Genomic DNA, 25,545 nt, shown 5'->3' with positions numbered 1-25,545 from the left:
GTGGCCTTTGGAGGTCTTTGTGTCATGGGAGGACCCTTCCCTCACTTCTCTGAAGCCTGCTGGGCCGTGTGGAACGTTGCTTGGGCACCTACAGGAGAGTTAACTCTGCTCATCTCTCTGCTCCATGAGACTTTGTGCCTTTGGAGGCAGTTACTGGAGGTTGTAAGCTGGACGCAGCACCTGCTAGGTAATAGGCTGTGACCTGGGCTGGGGATCCCATAGCCAGCACAATCTCTGTCATCCTACTCACCTGTGGTTGGGCACTCATGAGGGGTTTTTTTTGTTGTTTGTTGGTTGGTTTTTTTGTTTGTTTGTTTTTTGTTTTTGACAGGGTCTCATTCTGTCACCTAGAGTGCACTGCTGGAATATAGTGGCATGATCACGGCTCACTGCAGCCTTGACCTCTCCAGGCTCAGGTGATCTCACCTCGGCCTCCCAAGTAGCTGGGACCACAGGGGCATGCTGGCTAATTTATTTTTATTTTTTATTTTTTATTTTTTTTTTTGAGACAGAGTCTTACTCTGTCACCCAGGCTGGAATGCAGTGGCTTGATCTCGGCTCACTGCAACCTCCACCTCCCAGGTTCAAGTGATTCTCTTGCCTCAGCCTCACGAGTAGCTGGGACTACAGGTGCCTGCCACCATGCCCAGCTAATTTTTGTATTTTTAGTAGAGACAGGGTTTCACCATGTTGGCCAGGCTGGTCTTGATCTCCTGACCTTCTGATCCACCCACCTCGGCCTCCCAAAATGCTGGGATTACAGGCGTGAGCTACTGCGCCCAGCCGTGCTGGCTAATTTTTGTATTTTTTGTAGGGACGGGGTTTTGCCATGTTGCCCAGGTTGGTCTCGAATCCCTGAGCTCAAGAGATCCACCCACCTCAGCCTCCTAAAGTGCTGGGATTATAGGCATGAGCCACCGTGCTTGGCCCCTTATGAGTTTTGATGGGTGGGGATGGGAGAGGAGGGCACTGGAATGGGAACCAGTAGTCCTGGGCCTTTGTCCCAGCTTCGTGGGACAGGATGTGCATGAAGCTAGGCAGATCCCTTCTCCAGTGGCCTCTGTATCCCCATGTGGACAATGGGAATTTCCACTCTGTGCTCTCAAAGGTCCCTTGCAATTCCAACAGTGAGTCCCAAGTGTTCTACAGAGGTGGGGCTGAGAGTCATTGTGGGGAGGCCTGCCTCAGCTCCCAGCCCCTTTGGGGGCCTTTGGAGGTAGTGTGGTAAAGGGCAGAGGCTGAGACAGCTGCTTCCAGATGCCAGTTCTGCCGTGTTTGATGTGGGGCTTCAGTTTTCTCATTTGTAAAATCAGGAAGGTAATGGCACACTTGCAGGACTGTTCAAGGAACAATGGCGATTATGTAGGTAGATGGGGTTTTTGATGGAGGACCTGGCTGCTAGTACCCAATAAATGGCCTTGTATCTTCCACCCAGACCAAGGATCCTTGTGGTGGGCCAACGTGGGCGCCCTGCGGCAGGAGACTGGGTGAGGAAGAAAGGCAATCATATCTGACTTTGACCTTAGTGATAAGGCCTGGGTGGCTGCTTGGGCACCTCCTCTACAACTGACCAGAGTCTACCCCTCCTCCCTCCATGGGGACTCTGACCCCTCCAGGTGAACTCAGGCCTGAGCCAAGATTCCCTCCCTCTTCTCCCCCTGCCATGGGCTGACAGGCTGAGCAGCTGGACTGTGACTGCCGGGCTGGGGCCTTCTTTTCTGTTTCCGTGGTGGAGGTCCCTCCCCCAGTTTGGTACCCTTCCCACCACCCCCTGACCCCACTCCCGCCCCCACCCTGGCCTTGAGGCTGTCCAGCGCCTGGAGCAGGAGAGTTCGATCTGGAGCTGGTTTACATTTGGAAAAAACCATGTAGAAACACCGCCCACCCACTTCCCAAAGTTGAGCAGAATGAACAGTTAGTGGGAGGCTGGGCCTCTCCCATCCCCCTCCCCCACCCACCCAGGGCTCTCCACTCTGCCTAAAACCACTGTGGTGGTCTTCTCTCTGATTGTAACAGCAATTTTGGAAGCTCAAAAAAATTGTTTAAATTATATTCCACCCAGCCAGGTGCAGTGGCTCACGCCTGTAATCCCAGCACTTTGGGAGGCCGAGGCAGGCAGATCACAAGGTCAGGAGATTGAGACCATCCTGGCTAACACGGTGAAACCCCATCTCTACTAAAAAATATAAAAAATTAGCCGGGCGTGGTGGCAGGCGCCTGTAGGCCCAGCTACTCGGGAGGCTGAGGCAGAATGGCGTGAACCCAGGAGGCGGAGCTTGCAGTGAGCCGAGATTGCACCACTGCACTCCAGCCTGGGTGACAGAGCGAGACTCCGTCTCAAAAAAAAAATAAAATTAAAAAAATAAATAAATAAATAAATAAATAATATTCCACTCAGAACAGCCCCTGCTAACATTTGGTGAACAACTTGTTCACCAGTTGGTAGGCACTTACTCAGCGCCAGGCCTGGTGCCAAGCTCTTTATCAGCTGCGAAGCATTCATCTCATTTACTGCTCACAGGGGATCCTTCTGCTAGCCCCAAATTACAGACTGGGAAAGTAAGGCCTGAACATCTGGGACGCAAACACAGTCTGCTTCACTGAGTCTCTACTACAAGCTTTCTGTGGGGGCTCCCAGGGGAATGGCTGGCCCAGTCCGAGGGGACCTCAGTGTTCTTGGCACATGGTAGGCATCTGTCTTTGTTGGGCAGTTGCATCAGAAGGGTTGAGGACAGCTGGGAACACATCCTGCCTCTAGTGAACCTCGTGGTTCTGTTATCTGCCTGCCCCTCACCCAGCCTAACCCCTCTGAACCAGGAGCCTCAGCTGCATTTACTGCTCCCCTCTGCCCCCTGGACGGCCTGGACCAAGCAGCAGCTCCCAGAGCGGTGGCCCAGCAAACATGACTTGACTCGAGGCCAAGGCTCTTGAGGGCTGAGCAGTGTCCCCATGCACACTCCTGAAACACTTTGTCCCTTCGCCATTCAGAAGGCATCATTTTGGGGAAGGCAGCAGCCGGTTTTCAGAGCCAGCGAGTGGCCCTGCCAGCTGCTGAGCAGGGCAAGCTGAGAAGGGTGGTGGTGTGCAAGTGTTATTCTCTCTTTTTGTTTTTGTTTTTGTTTTTTTGAGATGGAGTCTCACTCTGTCGCCCAGGCTGGAGTGAGTGCAGTGGCATGATCTCGGCTCACTGCAACCTCGGCCTCCTGGGTTCAAGCGATTCTCCTGCCTCAGCCTCCCGAGTAACTGGGACTACAGGCACCTGCCACCATGCTCGGCTAGTTTTTGGTATTTTTATTTATTATTTATTTATTTATTTTGAGACCGAGTCTCGCTCTGTCGCCCAGGCTCTAGTGCAGTGGCCCAATCTCGGCTCACTGCAAGCTCCGCCTCCCGCGTTCACGCCATTCTCCTGCCTCAGCCTCGCGAGCAGCTGGGACTACAGGCGCCCGCCACCACACCCGGCTAATTTTTTGTATTTTTAGTAGAGACAGGGTTTCACTGTCTTAGCCAGGATGGCCTCGATTTCCTGAACTCGTGATCCGCCCGCCTCTGCCTCCAAAGTGCTGGGATTACAGGCCCGAGCCGCCGCACCCGGCCTGCAGGTGTTGTTCTGACCCCAGCTCCACTGTGCCAGCCCGACTTGAGATGCCAAGTATCTTGGGCCTGAGGGTGGGTAACAGGAAGCATCTCTCTATTCTCAGCCCCTTCCTCCTACTAAGATACCCCATGTCTCCTACTTTCCTCTGAGCTGCAGACGGGTGCGTTAATTCCCTTCCATAATCCTCCCAGGGCCGAGAGGGTTTCAGATCGGTGCTGGGAGGGGCCCAGATAGTTCTCCCCAGGACCTCTTCCACCTTTGGAATGCCCATTACCTGGGGAAGGGGGGTGCCGCACATCCCCCAGACCAACCCTGCATCCCATTCTATCCAGATTGAGGCCTAGAGAGAGGCAGGCGTTCCTCAGAGTTACAGGGAATGGCGGCGCCTGGACTGGGACTCAGCCCAGCTGCTTGGCCTGACCCTCTCAGAGCATAATTTCCCGGCACCTGGTAAGCAGTGGTGGGGGATGGTTTCCAGAAGAAACACAGAGGAAGCAGATAAAATCCTTGGAGATGGGAAAGGGCAAATCCTGGATTAGTTGTGGGGGTGGGGGAGATTAGTCTGGAGGTCACAGGCTGATCTGGCTGTGTCTAGGGAAGGAGGGTTGGGTGGTGGGACCGGGTTTTCTCCGGGTAGGGAAGGGTTAAGTCCTCCCAGGCTCCTAAACTTTCTCCTCCCCACCAGGAGGCCGCGCTTAGAAACCACCCAGTGCCCCGAGTGTCTCCATGGCCTGCCTGAGCCCCTCGCAGCTCCAGAAGGTAGGAGGCTGCAAGTCGGGGCCGGGAGTGTCATGGCGGGGGGGTCCCTGCCGGACCTTCAGTAGTCCCAGTGCCCAACCCACCCCCTGCCCCATTTTACCGAGGACGAAACTGAAGCCCAGAGGAGCGGGTTCCCAACCGCAACCCCTCCTGACTTCTTCACACATAGCCCTGGGTGTCTAGATCACAGGACCCAGGGTGGGGTGGGGTGGGGACGTGTGTGTTTGACCAAAAACGAGAATAAGGCCTCGGAACCCACCAGTTCAGCCCTGGGCGGGAGTCGGCAACGCTGTTGGGGGGCGCAGCGCCCAGGAGGGGGCGGGGCCTGCGAGGGGCCCAGGAGGGCCCATGTTCGTCCAATCACAAAAGGCTACCTCGTGGGAATTAGTGTGCAAGAGCCTTTTAAAAAATCACTCATACATTCCCACGCTGAGACTTAATATTTTCGTATACAGCTCTAGAAGCTTTGTTTCAAAGTCTGTTACAACAGCTACCACGAATCAAGTGCTGGACAGGTTTTTTTGGGAGGGTAGGGAGGAGACGGGGTCTTGCCACAGGCACTCGCCCGCATGCCCAGCTCTTTTTTTTTTTTTTTTTTTTTTATTGAGACGGAGTTTTGCTCTTGTTGCCCAGGCTGGAGTGCAATGGCACAATCTTGGCTCACCACAACCTCTGCCTCCCAGGTTCAAATGACTCTCCTACCTTAGCCTCCCGAATAGCTGGGATTACAGGCATGCGCCACCACACCTGGCTAATTTTGTATTTTTAGTAGAGACAGGATTTCACCATGTTGGCCAGACTGGTCTTGAACTCTTGACCTCAAGTGATCCGCCTGCCTTGGCCTCCCAAAGTGCTGGGATTACAGGCGTGAGCCACCATGCCCGGTCCTATTTTTATTTTTGCAGAGATGGAGTCTCACTTTGTTGCCCAGGCTGGTCCAGAGCTCCTCGGCTAAAGCGATCCTCCTGCCTTGGCCTTCCAAAGTGCTGGGACAACAAGGCATGAGCCACCGCGCCCAGCCTGCCAGCTTCAATAAAGGAGGCTGTACTGCTTATCCCCATTTGGTAGCCCGAGGGCCAGAGAAAGGAGGGCACTTACTTGGTCAAGTTCTCACAATGGCCAGATAATCATGTATAGCCAATCTTTGAGAGGAAATATGTTTCTACATGATTTTTATCAGCTATACTGTGTTCCAGATAGATAAACTATACTTTGTTAAACTAATCCCCTTGCGCTGAGCATTTAGATTACTCCCCACTTGGTTCTGTCATGAAACAAGGCTCAGTGAATATCCCCATATGTATATGTATATCTTTGATCCCCTATTGCGTAATCCTCCTAAAACAATTCCTAGCTGTGGCTCACATCTGTAATCCCAATCCACTTTGTGATGCCAAGGTGGGAGGATCGCTTGTGCCCAGGAGTTCAAGACCAGCTTGGGCAATATAGCAAGACTCCTTCTCTAAAAAAAAATAAAACTGGCCAGGCACGGTGGCTCACCTCTGTAATCCCAGCACTTTGGGAGGCCAAGGCAGGCGGATCACCTGAGGTCAGGAGTTGGAGACTAGCCTGGCCAACATGGCGGAACCCTGTCTCTACTAAAAATACAAAAATTTAGCTGGGCGTGGTGGCGCACACCTGTAATCCTAGCTACTCAGAAGGCTGAGGCTGGAGAATCACTTGAACCCGGAAGGCAGAGTTTGCAGTGAGCTGAGATCATGCCACTGCACTCCAGCCTGGTCAACAGAACAAGACTGCGTCTTAAAAAATAAAATAAACAGGCCGGGCGCAGTGGCTCATGCCTGTAATCCTGGCACTTTGGGAGGCCGAAGTGGGCAGATCACGAGGTCAGGAGATCAAGACCATCCTGGCTAACATGGTGAAACCCCGTCTCTACTAAAAAACACAAAAAAATTAGCTGGGCATGGTGGCGGGCGCCTGTAGTCCAAGCTACTCGGGAGGCTGAGGCAGGAGAATGGTGTGAACCCGGGAGGCGGAGCTTGCAGTGAGCTGAGATCGCGCCACTGCACTCCAGCCTGGGCAACAGAGTGAGACTCTGTCTCAGAATAAAGTAAAATAAAATAAAATAAACAATAAAATAAATAAAATTAGCCAGGCGTGGTGGTGTGCACCTGTAGTCCCAGCTACTCGGGAGACTGAGGCAGGAGGATTGATTGAGCCCAGAAGTTCAAGGCTGCAATGAGCTATGATCACATCACTACTCTCCAGCCTGGGTGACAGAGAGAGACCCTGTCTCTTAAAAAAAAAAAAAAAAAAAAAAAAAGAAGGAAAGAAAAGAGAAAAGGGCTGGGTGAGGTGGCTCATGCCTGTAATCCCAGCATTTTGGGAGTCCGAAGTGAGTGGATCACCTGAGGTCAGGAGTTCGAGACCAGCCTGGCCAACATAGTGAAACCCCATCTCTACTAAAAATACAAAAATTAGCCAGGCGTGGTGGTGCATTCCTGTAATTCCAACTACTCGGGAGGCTGAGGCAGGAGAATCACTTAACCCTGAGAGGTAGAGGTTGCAATGAGCTGAGATCATGCCATTGCACTCCAGCCTGGGCAACAAGAGTGAGACTCCGTCTCAAAAAGAAAAAAAAGGAAAAAAAGAATTCCTAGCTGTATTTGTGTATTTACTGGATCAAGGGTATGCTGCACAGGTTGCTGTAGTCGGCCCAATTCCCAAGGAGGCAATTTTCAGCTTGATACCGATGTGATTAATTCCTAACATGCAGAGCTGAGGGGCCCATGGTGGGTGGTCATGAGTGGTGTGTGGAAGCCAGAACTGAGCATCCCATGGTGGGGGAAGGGGTGTCCTTAACTGGAAACTAGGCTCTTTGTGGGTGTGTGCAGTAAGTGACTTTCTTTTCTTTTTCTTTTCTTTCCTTTTTTTTTTTTTTTTTTTTAGATGAAGTCTTGCTTGGTCTTCCAGGCTAGAGCGCAGTGGCATGATCTCAGCTCACTGCAACTTCTGCTTGCTGAGTTCAAATGATTCTCCTGCCTCAGCCTCCCTAGTAGCTGGGATTACAGGTGCCCGCCACCACACCTGGCTAATTTTTGTATTTTTAGTAGAGACAGGGTTTCACCATGCTGGCCAGGCTAGTCTCCAACTCCTGACCTCAAGCAATCCACCCAGCTTGACTTACCAAATTGTTGGGATTATAGGCGTGAGCCACCGTGCCCATCAGTAGGTGACTTTCGGTGTCCCTGTTGGGGCTAAAACTTGGTAACGCTCTGCAGGCAAATGTGCAGATATTCGTTCCCTCCCTATCTCTCTCAAGAGCCTCAGAATAAGAGGACCAGAGGCAAATCAGAAGAAGCCATCTACTTCCCCTCCCTGGCTGCCACTGCGCTCAGGATAGAATACAGCTCCCAGCCTGGCCCAGCCCCTGCCACCCTCCTGCCTCCTCTTCCACCCCTCCCCTCACTCTGCCCTATCCATTCCCAATTCCTTATGTTCCTCCCAAATTCAGGGGCTTCCCATATCCTGCTCCCTCTGTCTGGAATGCCCTTCCCTTATCCCGCTGGTCCCCTCTTGAAATGTCACTCCCTCAGCGCTGCTGCTCCCAGACCCTTCTCCTTCCCAGCCAGCTTACGCTAGCTGCTTCTGCCTTCAGCACTCACACTCATCCTCTCTCTCCGGCACGAAGTTTGTGACAGTAAATTTACCTGTGTGGTTAGTGTAATGCTGGTCTCTTTCACTAGACTGTAGGCACCATGAGGGCAGGCATCATGGCTGGCTTGCTTATAGCCATACTTTTAGCTCCTAAAACCATGTCTCAGACACAGTAGATGCTCAATCAATATTGGCTGAATACATGAATAAGGTTGTGTTTCCAGGTGACCCAAGCCTGGAGGGGAAGGGCAGGGACGACTTCCCCTTGCCGCTCCTTTTTCTTTTCTTTTTTTTGAGACGGAGTTTCGCTTTTGTTGCCCAGGCTGGAATGCAATGGCATGATCTCGGCTCACTGCAACCTCCACCTCCTGGGTTCAAGCTATTCTCCTGCCTCAGCCTCCCGAGGAGCTGGGATTACACAGGCATGCGCCACCACACCTGGCCAAGTTTTTGTATTTTTAGTAGAGATGGGGTTTCACCATGTTGGTCAGGCTGGTCTGGAACTCCCGACCTTAGGTGATCCTCCCAAAGTGCTGGGATTACAGGCATGAGCCACTGTGCCCAGCTTCCTTTTTCTTTTTCTTTTTCTTTCTTTCTTTCTTTTTTTTTTTTTCGAGGTGGAGTCTCATCTGTTGCTCAGGCTGGAGTGCAGTGGTGAGATCTCGGCTCACTGCAACCTCCGCCCCCTGGGTTCAAGTGATTCTCCTGCCTCAGCCTCCCAAGTAGCTGGGACTACAGGCATGCACCACCATGCCCAGCTAACCATGCCCTGGCTGGTTTGAGACCAGCCAGGATGGTCTCAAACTCATGACCTCAAGTTATTGCCCGCCTCAGCCTCTCAAAGTGCTGGGATTAGAGGCATGAGCCACTGCACCCGGCCTCACTACTTGTTCTTCCATTCAAGCAGCCAATATTGATTGCTCTTTGCTGGGTGCCAGACTCCATGCCTGGGGTTGGGGACAGGGCAGCAAACAAGATACCTGGTCCCACCTTCACACAGCTGCAGGGTTGAGGGAAGGGTCAGACAGGAGCATTTGCAGACTGGGGAAGCCTGAGTCTCAATCCTGCCTGCAGTTCCAACAGGATGGATTCCTGGTGCTGGAAGGATTCTTGTCTGCAGAAGAGTGTGTGGCCATGCAACAAAGGATTGGCGAGATAGTGACTGAAATGGATGTTCCTCTCCACTGCCGCACAGAATTCTCCACCCAGGAAGAGGAGCAGCTTCGAGCCCAGGTAGGTGTCTGGGGCACATGAGGATGGGATGTGGCCTTTGAGGGAGGGCTTGTTCCCCGGCCAGAGCAGCATCGTGGAAGGGAGGATCCCAAGGCTCCAGGGTGTCAGGCCAAGCCCCTTACACACCTTTCCCTCGCTCCTCACTGGGAAGTTATCAAGTAGGCTTTATTGTCCTTTTTTTTTTCTTTTTTCTTTTAAAACAGAATCTCACTCTGTTGCTCAGGCTGGAATTCAGTGGTGCGATCTCAGCTTACTGCAACCTCCGCCTCCCGGGTTCAAGTGATTTTCCTGCCTCAGCCTCCTGAGTAGCTGCACTTACAGGCATGTGCCACCAGGCCCGGCTAATTTTTGTATTTTTAGTAGAGACAGGGTTTCATCATGTTGGTCAGGCTGGTCTTGAACTCCCGATCTCAGGTGATCCACCAGCCTCAGTCTCCCAAAGTGCTGAGATTACAGGCTATTATTATCCCCCCATTAGACAGTTGGGGAAAATTAGGTTCAGATCACTTGCCCCAAGCCACACAGTTAGTAGTGGACAGAGTCAGGATTTCAACCCAGATCTGTCTGATACCAAGTCCCTGCTGTTCCCAGCTTGGCTTTACTTTCTGTTTTCTGGCTGTTCTCTGGCCACCAAAGGCCACTTTGTGGCCAGCCACCTGGAATGAGCCCAGTGGTCTGGATGACCCCCACCTGTGTAACTATCCCCCATGAGACTAGAAACTCAGATTTTCTCCCCCCAGTGACCGAATAGGTCACATGATAGGACCCAGTACAGTTTGCAATGGGTAAATTGAAGACTCTGGGGTCTCCCACACTGTTCTCTTGACCCTTCCTAGTCGGAGTTTATTATGAGCTTGCTTGCGCCTGGGCCAGGCGAGATCCTGGCACTCAAGCCGAGGAGCACCTGCCATCTGGTGGGCATTAGCAGAAATACAACAGCCGGGAGCCATCCCAGGGAATGGGGAGAATGGGGTCTTGAGAAGGAAAAAGAACCAGTTAAGGAATGACAGTTTCTTCCAAAAAGCTGGTCTCATTTGCTGCACAGCTGCCTTCCGTTCGGGGGGATACTGGGGGAAGCAGAGACAGCTCCTGCAGCCAGAGACAGGCAGGCCACTCAAGGGTTCCTAGGAGTAAGAAGGGCCGAATCCTGTGCCCTCCAAGCTGCCTTCAGAGACTAATGGGTTGTGGGGTGGGAAGAAAGTGAGAATAAAGCTGATATATTGGCCGGGCGCAGTGACTCACGCCTGTAATCCCAGCACTTTGGGAGGCCGAGGTGGGTGAATCATCTGAGGTCAGGAGTTTGAGACTAGCCTGGCCAACATGGTGAAACCCTGTTTCTACTAAAAATACAAAAATTACCTGGGCCAGGTGATGCATACCTGTAATCCCAGCTACTTGGGAGGCTGAGACAGGAGAATCGCTTGAACCCAGGAAGTGGAGGTTGCAGTGGGCCAAGATCATGCCACTGCACTCCAGCCTGGGCAACAGAGCAAGAATCCTGTCTAAAAAAAAACAAAAAACAAACAACAACAACAACAAAAAAACCCTGATATATCTTGGTTTATAATGCATGCAAAGAAAAGAGCTTGGCATGGTGCCCAGCAGTCAGTAACATCCTCAATATTCACTCTTGATACTGTGAGAAAAAAAAAGATCAGTGGGTGTCCTGTTTCATTTTCTTGGGTTACCTCCAGCTTTCCTTGTTTGAGTTATTTTACAACACTGTAAGTTGGATAAAACTGATAATAATGCACATGATACTTGTCCAAGTAGGGGGTCAGTACCACTCTGTTCCAATCACGTTACCATGAACTGGGTCCTGGGGAATGCAATTATTGCCCTATGGATAGAACAATTGGGCAGCTGGGTGTGGTGGCTCATGCCTATAATCCCAGCAGTTTGGGAGGCCAAGCGGGGAGGATCGCTTGAGCCCAGGAGTTCGCAAACAGCCTGGTCAACAAAGTGAGACCTGTCTCTACAAAAAAATTTTTTTAAATTAGCTGGGCATGGTGGTATATGCCTGTGGTCCCAGCTACATGGGAGGCTGAGGCAGAAGGATCACCTGGGGCCAGGAGGTTGAGGCTGCAGTGAGCTATGATCATGCCACTGCACTCCACCAGTCTGGGTGGGTGATAAAGAAAGACCCTGTCTCAAACAAACAAACAAACAAAAAAAAAAACAGTTTGCATCTATCTCTAAATTCATTTCAAGGGCCGGGAGTGGTGGCTTATAGCTGTAATCCCAGCACTTTGGGAGGCTGAAACAGCCAGATCGCTGGAGGTCAAGGGTTCAAGACTAGCCTAGGGAACATGGTGAAACCCGGTGTCTACCAAAAATACAAAAATTAGCTGGGCATGGTGGCAGGCGCCGGTGGTCCCAGCTACTTGGGTGGCTGAGGCAGGAGAATCGCCTGAACCCTGAAGGGAGAGGTTGCAGTGAGCTGAGATTGTGCCACTGCACTCCAGCCTGGGTGACAGAGCAAGATTCTATCTCAAAAAAAAAAAAAATTCATTTCAGTATTCCTTAGTATCTACATACATGTGTGTGTAATTCTTGGAATTCTCCTTTGAACCAGTTGTAACATCTTACTTGTTCCCTCATGAAATAACGAATTCAGTAAAATATTTGACATATGCTTAGCATCATTACCTTTAATATTTTTACCATCCAGGCATGGTGGCTCAAGCCTATAATCCTAGCACTTTGCAAGGCCAAGGCAGTGGACAAATCACTTGAGCTCAGGAGTTCGAGACCAGCCTGGGCAACATGGTGAAACCCTGTCTCTACAAAAAATACAAAAAAAAAAAAAAAAAAATTAGTCGTGGCCGGGCATGGTGGCTCATACCCGTAATCCCAGCACTTTGGGAGGCCAAGGCAGGCAGATCATTTGAGCCCAGGAGTTCAACACCAGCCTGAGCAACATGGCGAAACCCCATCTCTACCAAAAATCCAAGAAAATTAGTTGAGAGTGGTGGTGCACGTGTGTAATCCTGGCTACTTGGGAGGCTGAGACAGGAGGATAGCTTGAACCCAGGAGATGGAGGTTGCAGTGAGCCAAGATTGCGCCACTGGACTCCAGCCTGGGGGACAGAGTGAAACCCTGTCTCAAAAAAAAAAAAAAAAAAAAAATTAGGCATGGTGGTGTGAACTTGTAGTTCTAGCTACTTAGGAGGCTGAGGTGGAAGGATCACCTGAGCTCAGGAAGTCAAGGCTACAGTGAGCCGTGATCCCATTGCACCATTCGCTCCAGCCTGGCCAACAAAATGAGACACTGTCTCTCTTTTTTTAAAAAAAAAAAAACCCTGGCATGGTGGCTCATGCCTGTAATCCCAGCACTTTGGGAGGCTGAGGTGGGCAGATCACCTGAGGTCGGGAGTTCAAGACCAGCCTGACCAACATGGAGGTTGCGGTGAGCCAAGATCACGCTAATGCACTCCAGCCTGGGCAACAGTGAACCTCCGTCTCAAAAAAAAAAGAAAAAAACAAACAAAAAAAGCACCTCGGCCGGGTGCAGTGGCTTACGCCTGTAACCCCAGCACTTTGGGAGGCCGAGGTGGGGGGATCACAAGGTCAGGAGATCGAGACCATCCTGGCTAACACAGTGAAACCCCATCTCTACTAAAAATACAAAAAATTAGCTGGGTGTGGTGGCGGGCACCTGTAGTCCCAGCTACTCGGGAGGCTGAGGCAGGAGAATGGCGTGAACCTGGGAGGCGGAGCTTGCAGTGAGCCGAGATCGGGCCACTGCACTCCAGCCTGGGCGACAGAGCGAGACTCTGTCTCAAAAAAAAAAAAAGGCACCTCAATTTCTTCTTCTATAAAATGGAGATTATAGTAGACCCTACCTCTTTGGGTTTTGGGAGGCTGAGTAAGATAACACATGTACAGGCATGTCTCAGAGATAATTCAGGTTTGGTTCCAGACCACTGCAATAGAGCCAGGATTTTTTTGTTTTGTTTGAGGTAGATTTTCGCTCCTGTCATGCAGGCTGGAGTGCAGTGGCGTGATCTCAGCTCACTGCAATCTCCACCTCCTGGATTCAAGCGATTCTCCTTCCTCAGCCTCCAGAGTAGCTGGGATTACAGGCGTGTGCCACCACGTCCTGCTAATTTTTGGATTTTTATTAGAGACGTGGTTTCACCATGTTGGCCAGGCTGTCTCGAACTCCTGACCTTAGGTGATCCACCCGCCTTGGCCTCCCAAAGTGCTAGGATTACAAGCGTGAGCCACGGCACCCGTCCTAGAGCCAGGATTTAAACCCAAGGATTTCAGCTCCAGAATCTGTGTCCTAACTGCTATAAGATTCAGCCTCTGGCTGAAGCCTCCAAGAATTGAGGAGGTCAGTTTTTTGTTTTTCTTTTTCTTTTTTTTTTTGAGACGGAGTCTCGCTCAGTCACCCAAGCTGGAGTGCAGTGGCGCAATCTCGGCTCACTGCAAGCTCCGCCTCCTGGGCTCACGCCATTCTCCTGCCTCAGCCTCCGGAGTAGCTGAGACTACAGGCGCCCGCCACCACACCCGGCTAATTTTTTGTATTTTGTTTAGTAGAGACAGGGTTTCACCGTGTTAGCCAAGATGGTCTCGATCTCCTGACCTCGTGATCCGTCCGACTCAGCCTCCCAAAGTGCTGGGATTACAGGCGTGAGCCACCTCGCCCGGCCTGCCTGCCTTTCTTTCTTTCTTTCTTTCTTTCTTTCTTTCTTTCTTTCTTTCTTTCTTTCTTTCCTTCCTTCCTTCCTTCCTTCCTTCTTTCCTTCCTTCCTTCCTTCCTTCCTTTCCTTTCTTTCTTCCTTCCTTTCTTTCTTTCTTTCTTTCTTTTTTGAGATGGAGTTTTGCTCTTGCTGCCCAGACTGGAGTGCAATGGTGCGATCTTGGCTCATTGCAACCTCCACCTCCTGGGTTCAAGCAATTCTCCCATCTCAGCCTCCCAAGTAGCTGGGATTACAGGTGCATGCTACCACGCCCGGCTAATTTTTGCATTTTTAGTAGAGATGGGGTCTCATCATATTGGTCAGGCTGGTCTCAAACTCCTGACCTCGGGTGATCTGCCCACCTCAGCCTCCCAGAGTGCTGAGATTAAAGGCATGAGCCACCGCACCCGGCCTGGGGAAGTCAGTTCTATTATTATTATTATTATTATTTCTTTTATTTTTATTTTTTTGAGATGGAGTCTCGCACTGTCAGCCGGGTTGGAGTGCAATGGCACAATCTCAGCTCACTGCAACCTCCGCCTCCTGGGTTCAAGCGATTCTCCTGCCTCAGCCTCCTGAGTAGTTGGGATTACAACAGGTGCCCACCACCACGCTCGGCTAATTTTTTGTACTTTTGTTTTTATTTTTATTTTTTCTTGAGATGGAATTTTGCTCTTGTTGCCCAGGGTGGAGTGCAATGGCACGATCTTGGCTCACCGCAACCTCCGCCTCCCAGGTTCAAGCAATTCTCCTACCTCAGCCTCCCGAGTAACTGGGATTACAGGCATGCACCACCATGCCTGGCTAATTTTGTAATTTTAGTAGAAATGGGGTTTCTCCACGTAGGTCAGGCTGGTCTTGAACTCCTGACCTCAGGTGGTCTGCCCTCCTTGGCCTCCCAAAGTGCTGGGATTACAGGCGTGAGCCACTGCACCCAGCAATTTTTTGTATTTTTAGTAGAGACGGGGTTTCACTATGTTTGCCAGGTTGGTCTTGAACTCCTGATCTCGTGATCCGCCTGCCTCAGCCTCCCAAAGTGCTGGGATTACAGGTGTGAGCCACAGTGCCTGGTTGGTCAGTTCTATTATTATTCCTTATTTATTTATTTATTTATTTATTTATTTATTTATTTATTTTTTGAGACAGAGTCTTGCTCTGTTGCCCAGGCCAGAGTGCAGTGGCCCAATCTTGGCTCACTGCAAGCTCTACCTCCTGGGTTCACGCCATTCTCCTGTCTCAGCCTCCGGAGTAGCTGGGACTACAGGTGCCTGCCACCATGCCTGGCTAATTTTTTGTATTTTTTTTAGTAGAGACGGAGATTTCACCGTGTTAGCCAGGATGGTCTCGATCTCCTGACCTCGTGATCCGCCCACCTCGGCCTCCCAAAGTGCTGGGATTACAGGCATGAGCCACTGCACCCAGCCTTCTTCTTCTTTTTTTTTTTTTTTTTGAGACAGAGTCTCACTCTGTCGCCCAGGCTGGAGTGCATAGTGCAATCTCAGCTCACTGCAACCTCCGCCTCCCATGTTCAAGTTATTCTCCTGCCTCAGCCTCCCGAGTACCTGGGACTACAGGTGCCCACCACACCCAGCTGATTTTTGTATTTTTAGTAGAGACGAAGTTTCACCATGTTGGCCAGGCTGGTCTCGAACTCCTGGCCTCAAGTGATCTGCCTCAATGTGCTGGGATTACAGGTTTGAGTCGTTACACCTAGCCATTATTATTCCTTTTTTTTACAGATGAGAAAATCAAGTCTTGGTGACATAAAACCAGGGGCCCAAGGCTGCTAGGGAACCAGCCCTATTCGACCCTAGCATCCATGTTCTGAATCACAGTATAGTGAGGTGTCCAAGAAATTCCATGTTTGCATCTTTGGGGTGTGCTTCCAGGCACTTGAAGTTCTGGCTCACTGTCTGTGCCTCAGTGGACAAGTCTGAGAAGCCCCCAGGGTGTCTGTAACCCTGTGAGGGTGGGAAGCTTCTGAATCCGCCTCCCTCTTTGCCAGGCCCAGCTCTGACCCCAGGATGCTGTCTCAGTCCTCTGATGTCCCCTTTCCACAGGGCAGCACAGACTATTTCTTGAGCAGTGGTGACAAGATTCGATTCTTCTTTGAGAAAGGCGTTTTTGATGAGAAAGGTTTGGAGCTGGGGCCCTAGAGCTGGGGAGGAGCCATGGCGAGGGTAGGCTGGACTCGGGAATCTGCCCCCTGTGCTGGAAGCATGCTGAAGCCAGCTGCCCATGGAAGGCTGGACACCAGTTCTCTGCCTTTATCTGTTCTTTGTGCCACAGGAAATTTCCTGGTCCCTCCGGAGAAATCCATCAACAAAATTGGCCACGGTGAGCAGGGGCTTGGGGGTACAGGAAAGAAGATCGGGGAACTGGCTGGGAGTGGTGGCTTACACTTGTAATCCTAACTAACACTTTGAGAAGTCAAGGCGGGTGGATCACTTGAAGTCAGGAGTTCAAGACCAGTCTGGCCAACATGGTGAAACCCCATCTCTACTAAAAATAGAAAAAATTAGGTGAGTGTAGTGGCGCACACCTGTAGTCCCAGCTACTCAGGAGGCTGAGGCAGGAGAATTGCTTGAACCTGGGAGGCGGATGTTGCAGTGAGCTGAGATCGTGCCATTGCACTCCAGCCTGCCTGGGTGACAGAGACAGAGTGAAACCCTGTTAAAAAAAAAAAAAGAAAAGAAAAGAAAAGGAAAAAGAATGGGGAAACTGGGGAAACTGAAGCCTGAAGAGTTTAGGAGCTTTAATGAAAGCCCATAGTGGCTGGGCGTGGTGGTTCACGTCTGTAATCCCAGGACTTTGGGAGGCCGAGGTGGGCGGATCACCTGAGGTTGGGAGTTCAAGACCAGCCTGACCAATGTGGAGAAACCCTGTCTCTACTAAAAATACAAAATTAGCTGAATATGGTTGCGCATGCCTGTAATCCCAGCTACTTGGGAGGCTGAAGCGGGAGAATAGCTTGAACCCGAGAGGCTGAGGCTGCAGTGAGCCAATATCATGCCATTGCACTCCAGCCTGGGCAACAAGAGTGAAACTCCGTCTCAAAAAAAAAAAAAAAAGAAAAAAGAAAGAAAGCCCATAGTAAATTAGTGGTCGGGTAAATAGCATTTGTGGCTTCAGGCTCCCCTCTGGTCTTGGGCCCCTCTGCTAATCATGACACTGCTGCCACAGCACTGGGGATAGGGGGTCCACCTGATCCCCCCTAACAGGTGGGCATGTGCAGGCTCTCTACTGCCTGGCCTGGGGGAGCTCCTGGGTCCAGTGCTCCCTAGAGCCACCCTAAGGGGCACCTGACCTGCTGACAGGGTCCCTATTCTGACACCCCAAAGTCAAGTAAGAAAACCCTCACTTTTTTTCTTTAGGATCATACATTATAATTTGTTTTATAGGCTGTTTATTTATTTTTTTAAATAAAATTGAGAGGAGGTCTCGTTATGTTGCCTAGGCTGATCTTCAACTACCGGGCTCAAGTGATCCTTCTGCCTTGGCCTCTCAAAATGCTGGGATTATAGGCATAAGCCACTGCACTTGGCCTAGAATGCTTATTGTTAAGCCTGAAGTTATATCATGGTAAGCTTGTAGACAAGTTGTGGTAAAATACACATAAGATTTACCGTATCATTGCCGGGCGCGGTGGCTCACTCCTGTAATCCCAGCACTTTGGGAGGCTGAGGCGGGCGGATCACGAGGTCAGGAGATCGAGACCATCCTGGCTAACACAGTGAAACCCCGTCTCTACTAAAAACACAAAAAATTAGCCGGACCTTGTTGTGGGCGCCTGTAGTCCCAGCTACTGCCACTGCACTCCAGCCTGGGCAACAGAGCGAAACTCTGTCTCAAAAAAAAAAAAAAAAAAAGAAAAGATTTACCATATCATCATAACCCTTTTAAAGTACATAGCTTGGCTGGGCGCGGTGGTTCACGCCTGTAATCCCAGCACTTTGGGAGGCCGAGGCGGGTGGATCACGAGGTCAGGAGTTCAAGACCAGCCTGGCCAATATGGTGAAAAACCATCTCTACTAAAAATACAATAATTAGCTGGGCGTGGTGGCACATGCCTGTAGTCCCAGCTGCTCAGGAGGCTGAGGCAGGAGAATCGCTTGAACCCGGGAGGTGGAGGTTGCAGTGAGCCGAGATCGTGCCACTGCACTCCAGCCTGGGCGACAGAGCGAGACTCCATCTCAAAAATAAATAAATAAATAAAAATAAAAAGTACGTAGCTCAGTGGTATTAAATGCATTCAATCTTATGTTTATGACAATGAGGGACTATCCCATGCCAGGCCCTGGGCTGTCCCTGCACATTCATTAGCCCATCGAGTCCCACACCAGTCCTGCCTCCCAGGTTCTTCTAATCCTCATTTGACAGAAGAGGAAACTGAGGCTCACAGGAGAGAAATGGTTACCCGAGGCCACACAGAGCAAATGGTGGTACCGAGATTGCTCCACATGATTGGTGCCTTGGAGCCCTTAGTCGTCTGTGAGGGGTGGGGAGTCGGGGCTGGACTGAGCTTCCCAGAAGGTCAAGAATAAGGACATGGGTGGCATAGGGCCTGGGGTGGGGGCAAGGCTCCTGTGGAGCCCATTACTCAGTTGTAAACAAGCAGAAGGGTTAATGCATACAAAATAGGTGAGAATGTCAAAGTAAGCCTGAGTGTGGGTGCCCAGAGCTGGGTGTGGAGGGACACGTGGGCCTGAGATGGGGCCGACAGCTTCCTTCTGTCCCATAGCTCTGCACGCCCACGACCCCGTCTTCAAGAGCATCACACACTCCTTCAAGGTGCAGGTGAGCAGAGGTGGGGGTGAGGGCCAGGAGGGTGGGCCATGTGTGGCAGGCTGGCAGCATGACCTTTGCCCCCCTCCAGACCTTGGCCAGAAGTCTAGGCCTCCAGATGCCCGTGGTGGTGCAGAGCATGTACATCTTTAAGGTGAGCTCCTTGTCCTTGCCTCAGTTTACCATCTGTAAAATGGGCAGACTGCTCATACCAAGCCCTTCCTTACAATGGGCCAAAAGTTGCTGGAATTATTATGTTGGTGGGAGAACATGGAAAATCGGTCTCCTCTGGCTAAGCACCTGGAACTTAGTTGATCCTCAGTTAAAATTTGGTGGTAGGGGCCGGGCGTGGTGGCTCATGCCTGTAATCCCAGCACTTTGGGAGGCCGAAGCGGGCAGATCACCTGAAGTCAGGAGTTCGAGATCAGCCTGGCCAACATGGAGAAACCCCATCTCTACTAAAAATACAAAAATTAGCCGGGCGTGATGGCACACACCTGTAGTCCCAGCTACTCGGGAGGCTGAGGCAGGATAATTGCTTGAACCCAGGAGGTGGAGGTTACAGTGAGTGGAGATCACGCCAATGTACTCTAGCCTGGGGGATAGAGCAAGGCTCCGTCTCAAAAAAAAGAAAAATTTGGCCAGGCGCAGTGGCTCACGCTTGTAATCCCAGCTCTCAGGGAGGCAGAGGTGGGAGGGTAGCTTGAACCCAGGAGTTTGAGACCTGCCTGGGCAATATAGCGAGACCCCGTTCTCCACAAAAAGGAAGAAAAAAAAAAAAGAAAAAAAAAATTTGGTGGTAGGAGGGAGGGTCATCCCCGGGCCTCCCTCGGCCTTCCTCCTCCCTTCTTTGGCAATTGAAATGCTGTGCTCCCAGCTTTCAAGGGCCAGCTCAGTGCCACCTCTTCTAAGAAGCCTTCTAGAACCCCTGAGGAAAGAAGGACCCATCTGACTCTGGGGCTGGAAGGCTCAACTGCTGGCCTGTGTCCTAGCCTCTCCCTCCAGTCCTTGCCCTGCTCTGCTCTGCGATCTTGTTAGGCATGTGTGTGCTTGCACATGCTAGGAGCTTGTTGGGCAGGGGTGGGGGTTTTCTCTTTGCATCCCTCCTGGGGCTGGCATATGGTAGGTGCTCAGTAGCTGGGTGTTGACGTGGAATCCTGAGAGGAAAATGCCTGTGGCCAGAGCAATAGCATCCTGCGAGTCTCAGCAAGCCCAGCTCCTCTCTGCTCTCCTCTGTCCTCACCAGGCTTTTCCTCTCTCTTGCAGCAACCTCACTTTGGCGGTGAAGGTGAGCTGAGAGCTGTGGGCCCCTGAAAAGGCCATGGGTGGGACATCTAAGACAGTAATGGTTCTCAGAAGGAGGGAAATCTTCAGAAGGAGGGAAAGCGCTTGCTCCTGTCTGTTGTAGGAGCCTGGCCCGGAGAGGAGGAGCCACCTTCCATTCCTTCCTCTGACAGTGGATTGGTAGGGAAACCTTGCGTCCTTGGCATAGTGGGTCCTGAGCCTGCCAGCAACCCCAGCTGGTTAAAAATATAGATTTCCTAGGACAGGCATGGTGGCTCATGCCTGTGATCCCAGCAATTTGGAAGGCAGAGGTGGGCGGATCACCTGAGGTCAGGAATTCGAGACCAGCCTGGCCAACATGCTGAAGCCCCATCTCTACTAAAAATACAAAACTTTTGGTGGGTGTAGTATCGCACACCCGTAGTCCTAGCTACTCAGGCGGCTGAGGCAGGAGAATCGCTTGAACCCAGGAGGCAGAGGTTGCAGTGAGCCAAGATCACACCACTGCACTCCAGCCTGGGTGACAGAGTGAGACTCTGTCTCAAAACCAAACAAAAAAACAGATTCCTGGGCCCTAGTCCCTGAGATCTTGAGCCAGTAGGGCTGCATGGGCCTGGGAATCTGTTTTTTGGGTTTTTTTTGAGACAGAGTTTCATTCTTGTCACCCAAGCTGGAGTGCAATGGCACAATTTCGGCTCACTACAACTTCCGCCTCTCCGGTCCAAGTGATTCTCCTGCCGCCTCAGCTTCCCGAGTAGCTGGGATTACAGGTGCCTGCCACCACGCCCAGCTAATTTTTTGTATTTTTAGTAGAGACGGGGTTCCACCATGTTGGCCAGGCTGGTCTCGAACTCCTGACCTCAGGTGATCCACCCGCCTCAGCCTCCCAAAGTGCTGGGATTACAGGGATGAGCCACCGCGCCCGGCCCTGGAATCTGTATTTTTAACAAGTTTCCTGGAGGACGAATTCAGCATAGAAATTGCTGATCTAGTTCCACACCCTACACCATGCAGCCACCCTTTACAGCCTCCCTAGTAGGTGATTATCTACTTCTGCTCAAATACCTCTGGTGACAGGGAGCTCATCCCCTCCCAGGAAGCCCTTTCCTTCCTTGCATGAGCCCAAGTCAGCCTCCTTGTGACCACCTTCTTCCACCATTCAGCATGTACGAAGTTCCCCAAAGGGATGACCATCCCCACCCTTAGCCTGAGTCCAGTTCCCCAAAGGGATGACCATCCCCACTCTCTGCCTGAGTCCAGTTCTCCCAGTTCCTTCCACCATTCCTCTCCCAAATGTTTCAAAGCCCCTTCCATTTCAAATGTTCCTTTGGAGGTCTGTCTTAAAGTTTGGTATTCAGAAAACACGCAGTTGCCCGGGAAGGAAGGAGGTGAGACAGCAGCCTGTTTATTCTGTTGCTGAGGACCATGTTCCTTTGTTCGGTGGTTCCGCATCCTAACTGTGCCCCAGCATCGTGTGGGGAGGTTTTTAAAAATGTGGATGCTGGCCAGGAGCGGTGGCTCACGCTTGTAATCCCAGCACTTTGGGAGGCCGAGGGGGGCAGATCACCTAAGGTCAGGAGTTTGAGACCAGCCTGGCTAACATGGTGAAACCCCATCTCTACTAAAAATACGAAAATTAGCTGGGCGTGGTATCGGGCACCTGTAATCCCAGCTACTCGGGAGGCTGAGGCAGGAGAATCACTTGAATCTGGGAGGCGGAGGTTGCAGTGAGCCAAGATCGTGCCACTGCACTCCAGCCTGGGCGACAGAGCCAGACTCCGTCTCAAAAAAAAAAAAATAAATAAAGAAATGTGGATGCCTGATCATAGCATCTCCCCGCTTCGCACCCAACTTCCCAATTTTTTTTTTTTTTTTTTTTTTTTGAGAGGGAGTCTTGCTCTGTCACCCAGACTGGAGTGAGGTGGCACAGTCTCGGCTCACTGCAAGTTCTGCCTCCCGAGTTCAAGCAATTCTTCTGTCTCAGCCTCCCAAGTAGCTGGGATTACATGCGCCTGCCACCACACATGGCTAATTTTGGTGTTTTTAGTAGAGACAGGGTTTCACCATGTTGGCCAGGCTGGTCTCAAATTCCTGACCTCAGGTGATCCACCCGCCTCGGCCTCCCAAAGTGCTGAGATTATAGTTGTGAGCCACCGCGCCAAGCCCCAACCTCCCAAACTTAGGCCACTGGGTGAACCATCTGGTGGCTGGGGGCCACTTGTCCCTGGTTAAGAAGGGTGGCTTGAGTTATCTCACTGGAATTAAACAGTAGCGCTACTTTATATCAAGCAGTTACATTGTTGGGCCCTAAGCACTTTTCATACATCATCTCATAGAATCCTTCAGCACCCTGTGAGGTAGGTTGTTGTTGGAGCCACTTCACGGTTTAGGAAATTGAGGCTTTGAGAGGTGAAATCGCTTGCCTTAGAGTCCTGGGCCAGGAAGTGATGAGATTCTAACTGATCATGGGAAGGCTGGCCCTGGAGAGCACCCAGAGGACTGAGGAATAGGTAATGAGGCCAAGGTGAGGTGGAAACAGGCAAAAGGATGAGCTCCTCACCCCCCGTGGGCCTGCTTAGTCTCCCCTCATCAGGACGCCTCCTTCCTGTACACGGAGCCCCTGGGCCGGGTGCTGGGCGTGTGGATCGCAGTGGAGGATGCCACGCTGGAGAACGGCTGTCTCTGGTTCATCCCTGGCTCCCACACCAGTGAGGAACCCTGTCTCTTCTGCCCACTTGGGACTCCCCACCCCCTAGGGAGAGGGACCTTGAGAAAGGAGGAGTTTAAGGCTCTCCATCTTGGCCTGCAGGTGGCGTGTCAAGAAGGATGGTCCGGGCCCCTGTTGGCTCAGCGCCTGGTACCAGCTTCCTTGGGTCAGAGCCAGCCCGGGATAACAGCCTCTTTGTGCCCACCCCAGTGCAGAGAGGTAGGCAGATGCAGAGGGCAGAGAGGCAGGGGGCTGAGTCCATCAGTCTGTGCTTGCTCGACTACCCAGCGTCCAAGAGGTTGCCCTCGGGGTCATCTGAGGGCACTGAAGTCACAGAAAGAGAAGGAGGGGCTGGATGGGCGCTGGGAAGTCAGGAAGCAGCATGTTTTCCTGTAGGCTGACCCAGATCACCCTGGAATCCACACTCTGCTACTTATGGGCTGTTTCTCTGGGCAAATGACTGACTCCCTGAGCCTTAATTTCCCCAAACGTAAAGTGGAAAGTCAGTGAGATGATAAATATGTTGATATAGAGTCTGCCTAGTGCATAGCCACTGCTCAACAAATGTTGGCTGTTGGGCGGGCCCTTTTTCTTATGAAAAGGGAAAACCAATGTCTAACTCAGCATCACCGGAGAGGTCCCAGTGGACTGGCACAGGACAGAGGGCTTCTGCCTGATCCTGCAAAGACCTCGGGAGGGGAGGCCCTTCCTAAGGCTTGCCAAGGCCACAGTCCACAGCAGAGGGGACTTGATCCCAGAGGAACATGCATCTCAATAGCTTAGCTTCTGACCCTGCGGGAGGCTGCAGATGCCTGAGCTTTCAGGGAAGGGAATGGGGATGGATGGGGGCCACAAAACCACTGGAGGGAGGAGGGCCCATGTCCCTTCCTGCTCTGGGGAGGGGGGATGTGGGGCTGGTAGGTTCCTGACCTGCTCGTGTCTCTGCCAGGGGCCCTGGTCCTCATCCATGGAGAAGTGGTACACAAGAGCAAGCAGAACCTCTCTGACCGCTCACGCCAGGCCTACACTTTCCACCTCATGGAGGCCTCTGGCACCACCTGGAGCCCGGAGAACTGGTAGGTGACAGGGTGGGTGTGTGCGCCCGACAGTCCCCTGGAGGCTGGGAGCAGTGACCCTGCACCTCAAGGTTGTTTCTCCTCTATCCTCTGCAGGCTCCAGCCAACAGCTGAACTGCCCTTTCCCCAACTGTACACCTAAAGGCTCTCGCAGGGCAGGAGCCCTCGCCCCTCCCAGGTGAAGCTGTGGGCTGTAAACACCAGTGCCTTGCTCAGCCTCCTGGTTGCAACAGGGAGGTCTTGTCTCCCCTCCTGGGCTTTCCTCCTGCCCTGTGGGCAGCAGCCTAGGCTGGGTCAGGGGCTTCCCTAAGATCTTCACCTCTCTGCCTCCCTACTGCCCCAACATAGCCTTGAGGAGGCTTCTCAGCCACCAAAGGGTTCTCGCCCCTTCTCACTCTCCTCTCCTCTCAGATGGAACTCTGGTTATTATGGTGTTAGTTATCGAATAAAAACGACTTCAGAATGCAGCTTCCCTACTGAGCCTTCTTTCCCAAGCAGCATTGCTTTCCAGAGAAGAAAACTGCTTTCCAGGCCGGGTGCAGTGGCTCACGCCTGTAATCCTAGCACTTTGGGAGGCCGAGGCGGGCGGATGACCTGAGGTCGGCAGTTCTAGACCAGTTTGACCAACATGGAGAAACCCTGTCTCTACTAAAAATACAAAAAATTAGCCAGGCGTGGTGGTGCATGCCTGTAATCCCAGCTACTTGGGAGGCTGAGGCAGGAGAATAGCTTGAACCCGGGAGGTGGAGATTGCGGTGAGTCGAGATCACGCCATTGCACTCCAGCCTGGGCAACACAAGCGAAACTCCATCTCAAAAAAAAACAAAAAAAATTGCTTTCCAGACAAGATGCTAAAATGCATCCCAGGTACCCCAGCCCTGCTTGGCGTGGCTTGCATGATTTTAATAAGTAACATTTAGTGGGCAGTGACCGTGTGCCCTGCTCTGTGCTGAGACCTTCACAGGCTTTATCTCATGGAATCCTCACTCCGAGAGGTAAGTGCCGTTATTATCTGTACTTACAGAAGAAGACGCTGAGCCAAGGAGGGGGTAAATGACCTGCCCAAGTCACGTGGCTGCTCGGTTGTTCAGCAGGGTCAGCCTCATGCAGAGCCTGTGCTCCTAACCTTGACACTGCCTCGTCTTCTCTTCTTGGGGAGCAGAGATGCCCAGAGCTAGGAATCCAGAGTTCCAGGTTCTGGTCCTGGCTCTGTGAGCAACTTGCTCTCTGGTCTCAGGCCAGGGCCTTTCCTTCCTCTGGGCCTGTTTCCTCCCATGTCCAGTAAGGGGGCCAGACTAGGGCCTTCAGGGGCCCTTCCTGTTTGGGCATGCTTGGCAGGCACTCAGACCTTCAGAACAACTGCCAAATCTAAAACCTTAGCTGAGGTTTGGCCCAGAGGCTACAAACTGGGGAACACAGGCTGATTCTAGCCCACAGACGCATTTTGTCTGGGCCTCAGCATTTTTTTTTTTTTTTTTTTTTTGAGACAGAGTCTCGCTCTGTCACCCAGGCTGGAGTGCAGTGGCAAGATCTCAGCTCATTGCGACCTCCGCCTCCCGGGTTCAAGCAATTCTCTCCCTCAGTATCCAGAGTAGCTGGGATTACAGGCGCCTGCCACCACACCCGGCTAATTTTTGTATTTTTAGTAGAGACAGGGTTTCACCATCTTTGCCAGGCTGGTCTTGAACTCCTGACCTAGTGATCCACCCGCCTTGGCCTCCCATAGTGCTGGGATTACAGGCGTGAGCCACCGCGCCTGGCCAGGCCTCAGCATTTAAGAAAAAACTTGAAGATTCC

General features: G+C 51.7%; 1 protein-coding gene across 19 annotated transcripts; it reads left to right on the top strand.

Moving 5' to 3' along the window:
• The first annotated feature begins 2,982 nt into the window (after positions 1–2,982).
• PHYHD1 (phytanoyl-CoA dioxygenase domain containing 1) lies at positions 2,983–24,215 on the top strand. Of its 19 annotated transcripts, none has more exons than XM_001162007.7 (13): positions 2,983–3,669; positions 3,931–4,048; positions 4,284–4,357; positions 9,050–9,208; positions 15,957–16,032; positions 16,186–16,233; positions 18,638–18,693; positions 18,773–18,835; positions 19,948–19,969; positions 22,545–22,673; positions 22,775–22,891; positions 23,622–23,748; positions 23,845–24,215. In XM_001162007.7, the coding sequence occupies exons 3-13, from the start codon at positions 4,325–4,327 to the stop codon at positions 23,888–23,890; spliced, it is 876 nt and encodes a 291-aa protein (XP_001162007.3). In that variant the 5' UTR covers positions 2,983–3,669; positions 3,931–4,048; positions 4,284–4,324; the 3' UTR covers positions 23,891–24,215. The 19 variants fall into 19 exon arrangements, with proteins under 19 accessions (XP_001162007.3, XP_009455718.3, XP_024201679.1 ...); XM_054658435.2 differs by lacking the exon at positions 3,931–4,048 and adding an exon at positions 20,090–20,145 and having other exon boundaries at positions 3,526–3,602; XM_054658434.2 differs by lacking the exon at positions 3,931–4,048 and adding an exon at positions 20,090–20,145 and having other exon boundaries at positions 3,580–3,669.
• Positions 24,216–25,545: the final 1,330 nt, after the last annotated feature.

This window comes from Pan troglodytes, chromosome 11, assembly GCF_028858775.2.
Source record: "Pan troglodytes isolate AG18354 chromosome 11, NHGRI_mPanTro3-v2.0_pri, whole genome shotgun sequence".
Lineage (NCBI taxonomy): Eukaryota > Metazoa > Chordata > Mammalia > Primates > Hominidae > Pan > Pan troglodytes.
The sequence above is the reverse complement of the archived record's forward strand: the minus strand, read 5'-3'. Positions and strand labels throughout refer to the sequence as shown.

What these genes read in the sequence shown, in the direction of transcription:
- PHYHD1 (XM_054658435.2), top strand. Translation starts at nt 4,325, where the DNA reads ATGGCCTGCCTGAGCCCCTCGCAGCTCCAGAAG. An exon ending in AGAGCATGTACATCTTTAAG is followed by an intron (nt 18,836 to 19,947) that starts GTGAGCTCCTTG and finishes TCTCTCTTGCAG; the next exon opens with CAACCTCACTTTGGCGGTGA. An exon ending in GCCCACCCCAGTGCAGAGAG is followed by an intron (nt 22,892 to 23,621) that starts GTAGGCAGATGC and finishes TGTCTCTGCCAG; the next exon opens with GGGCCCTGGTCCTCATCCAT.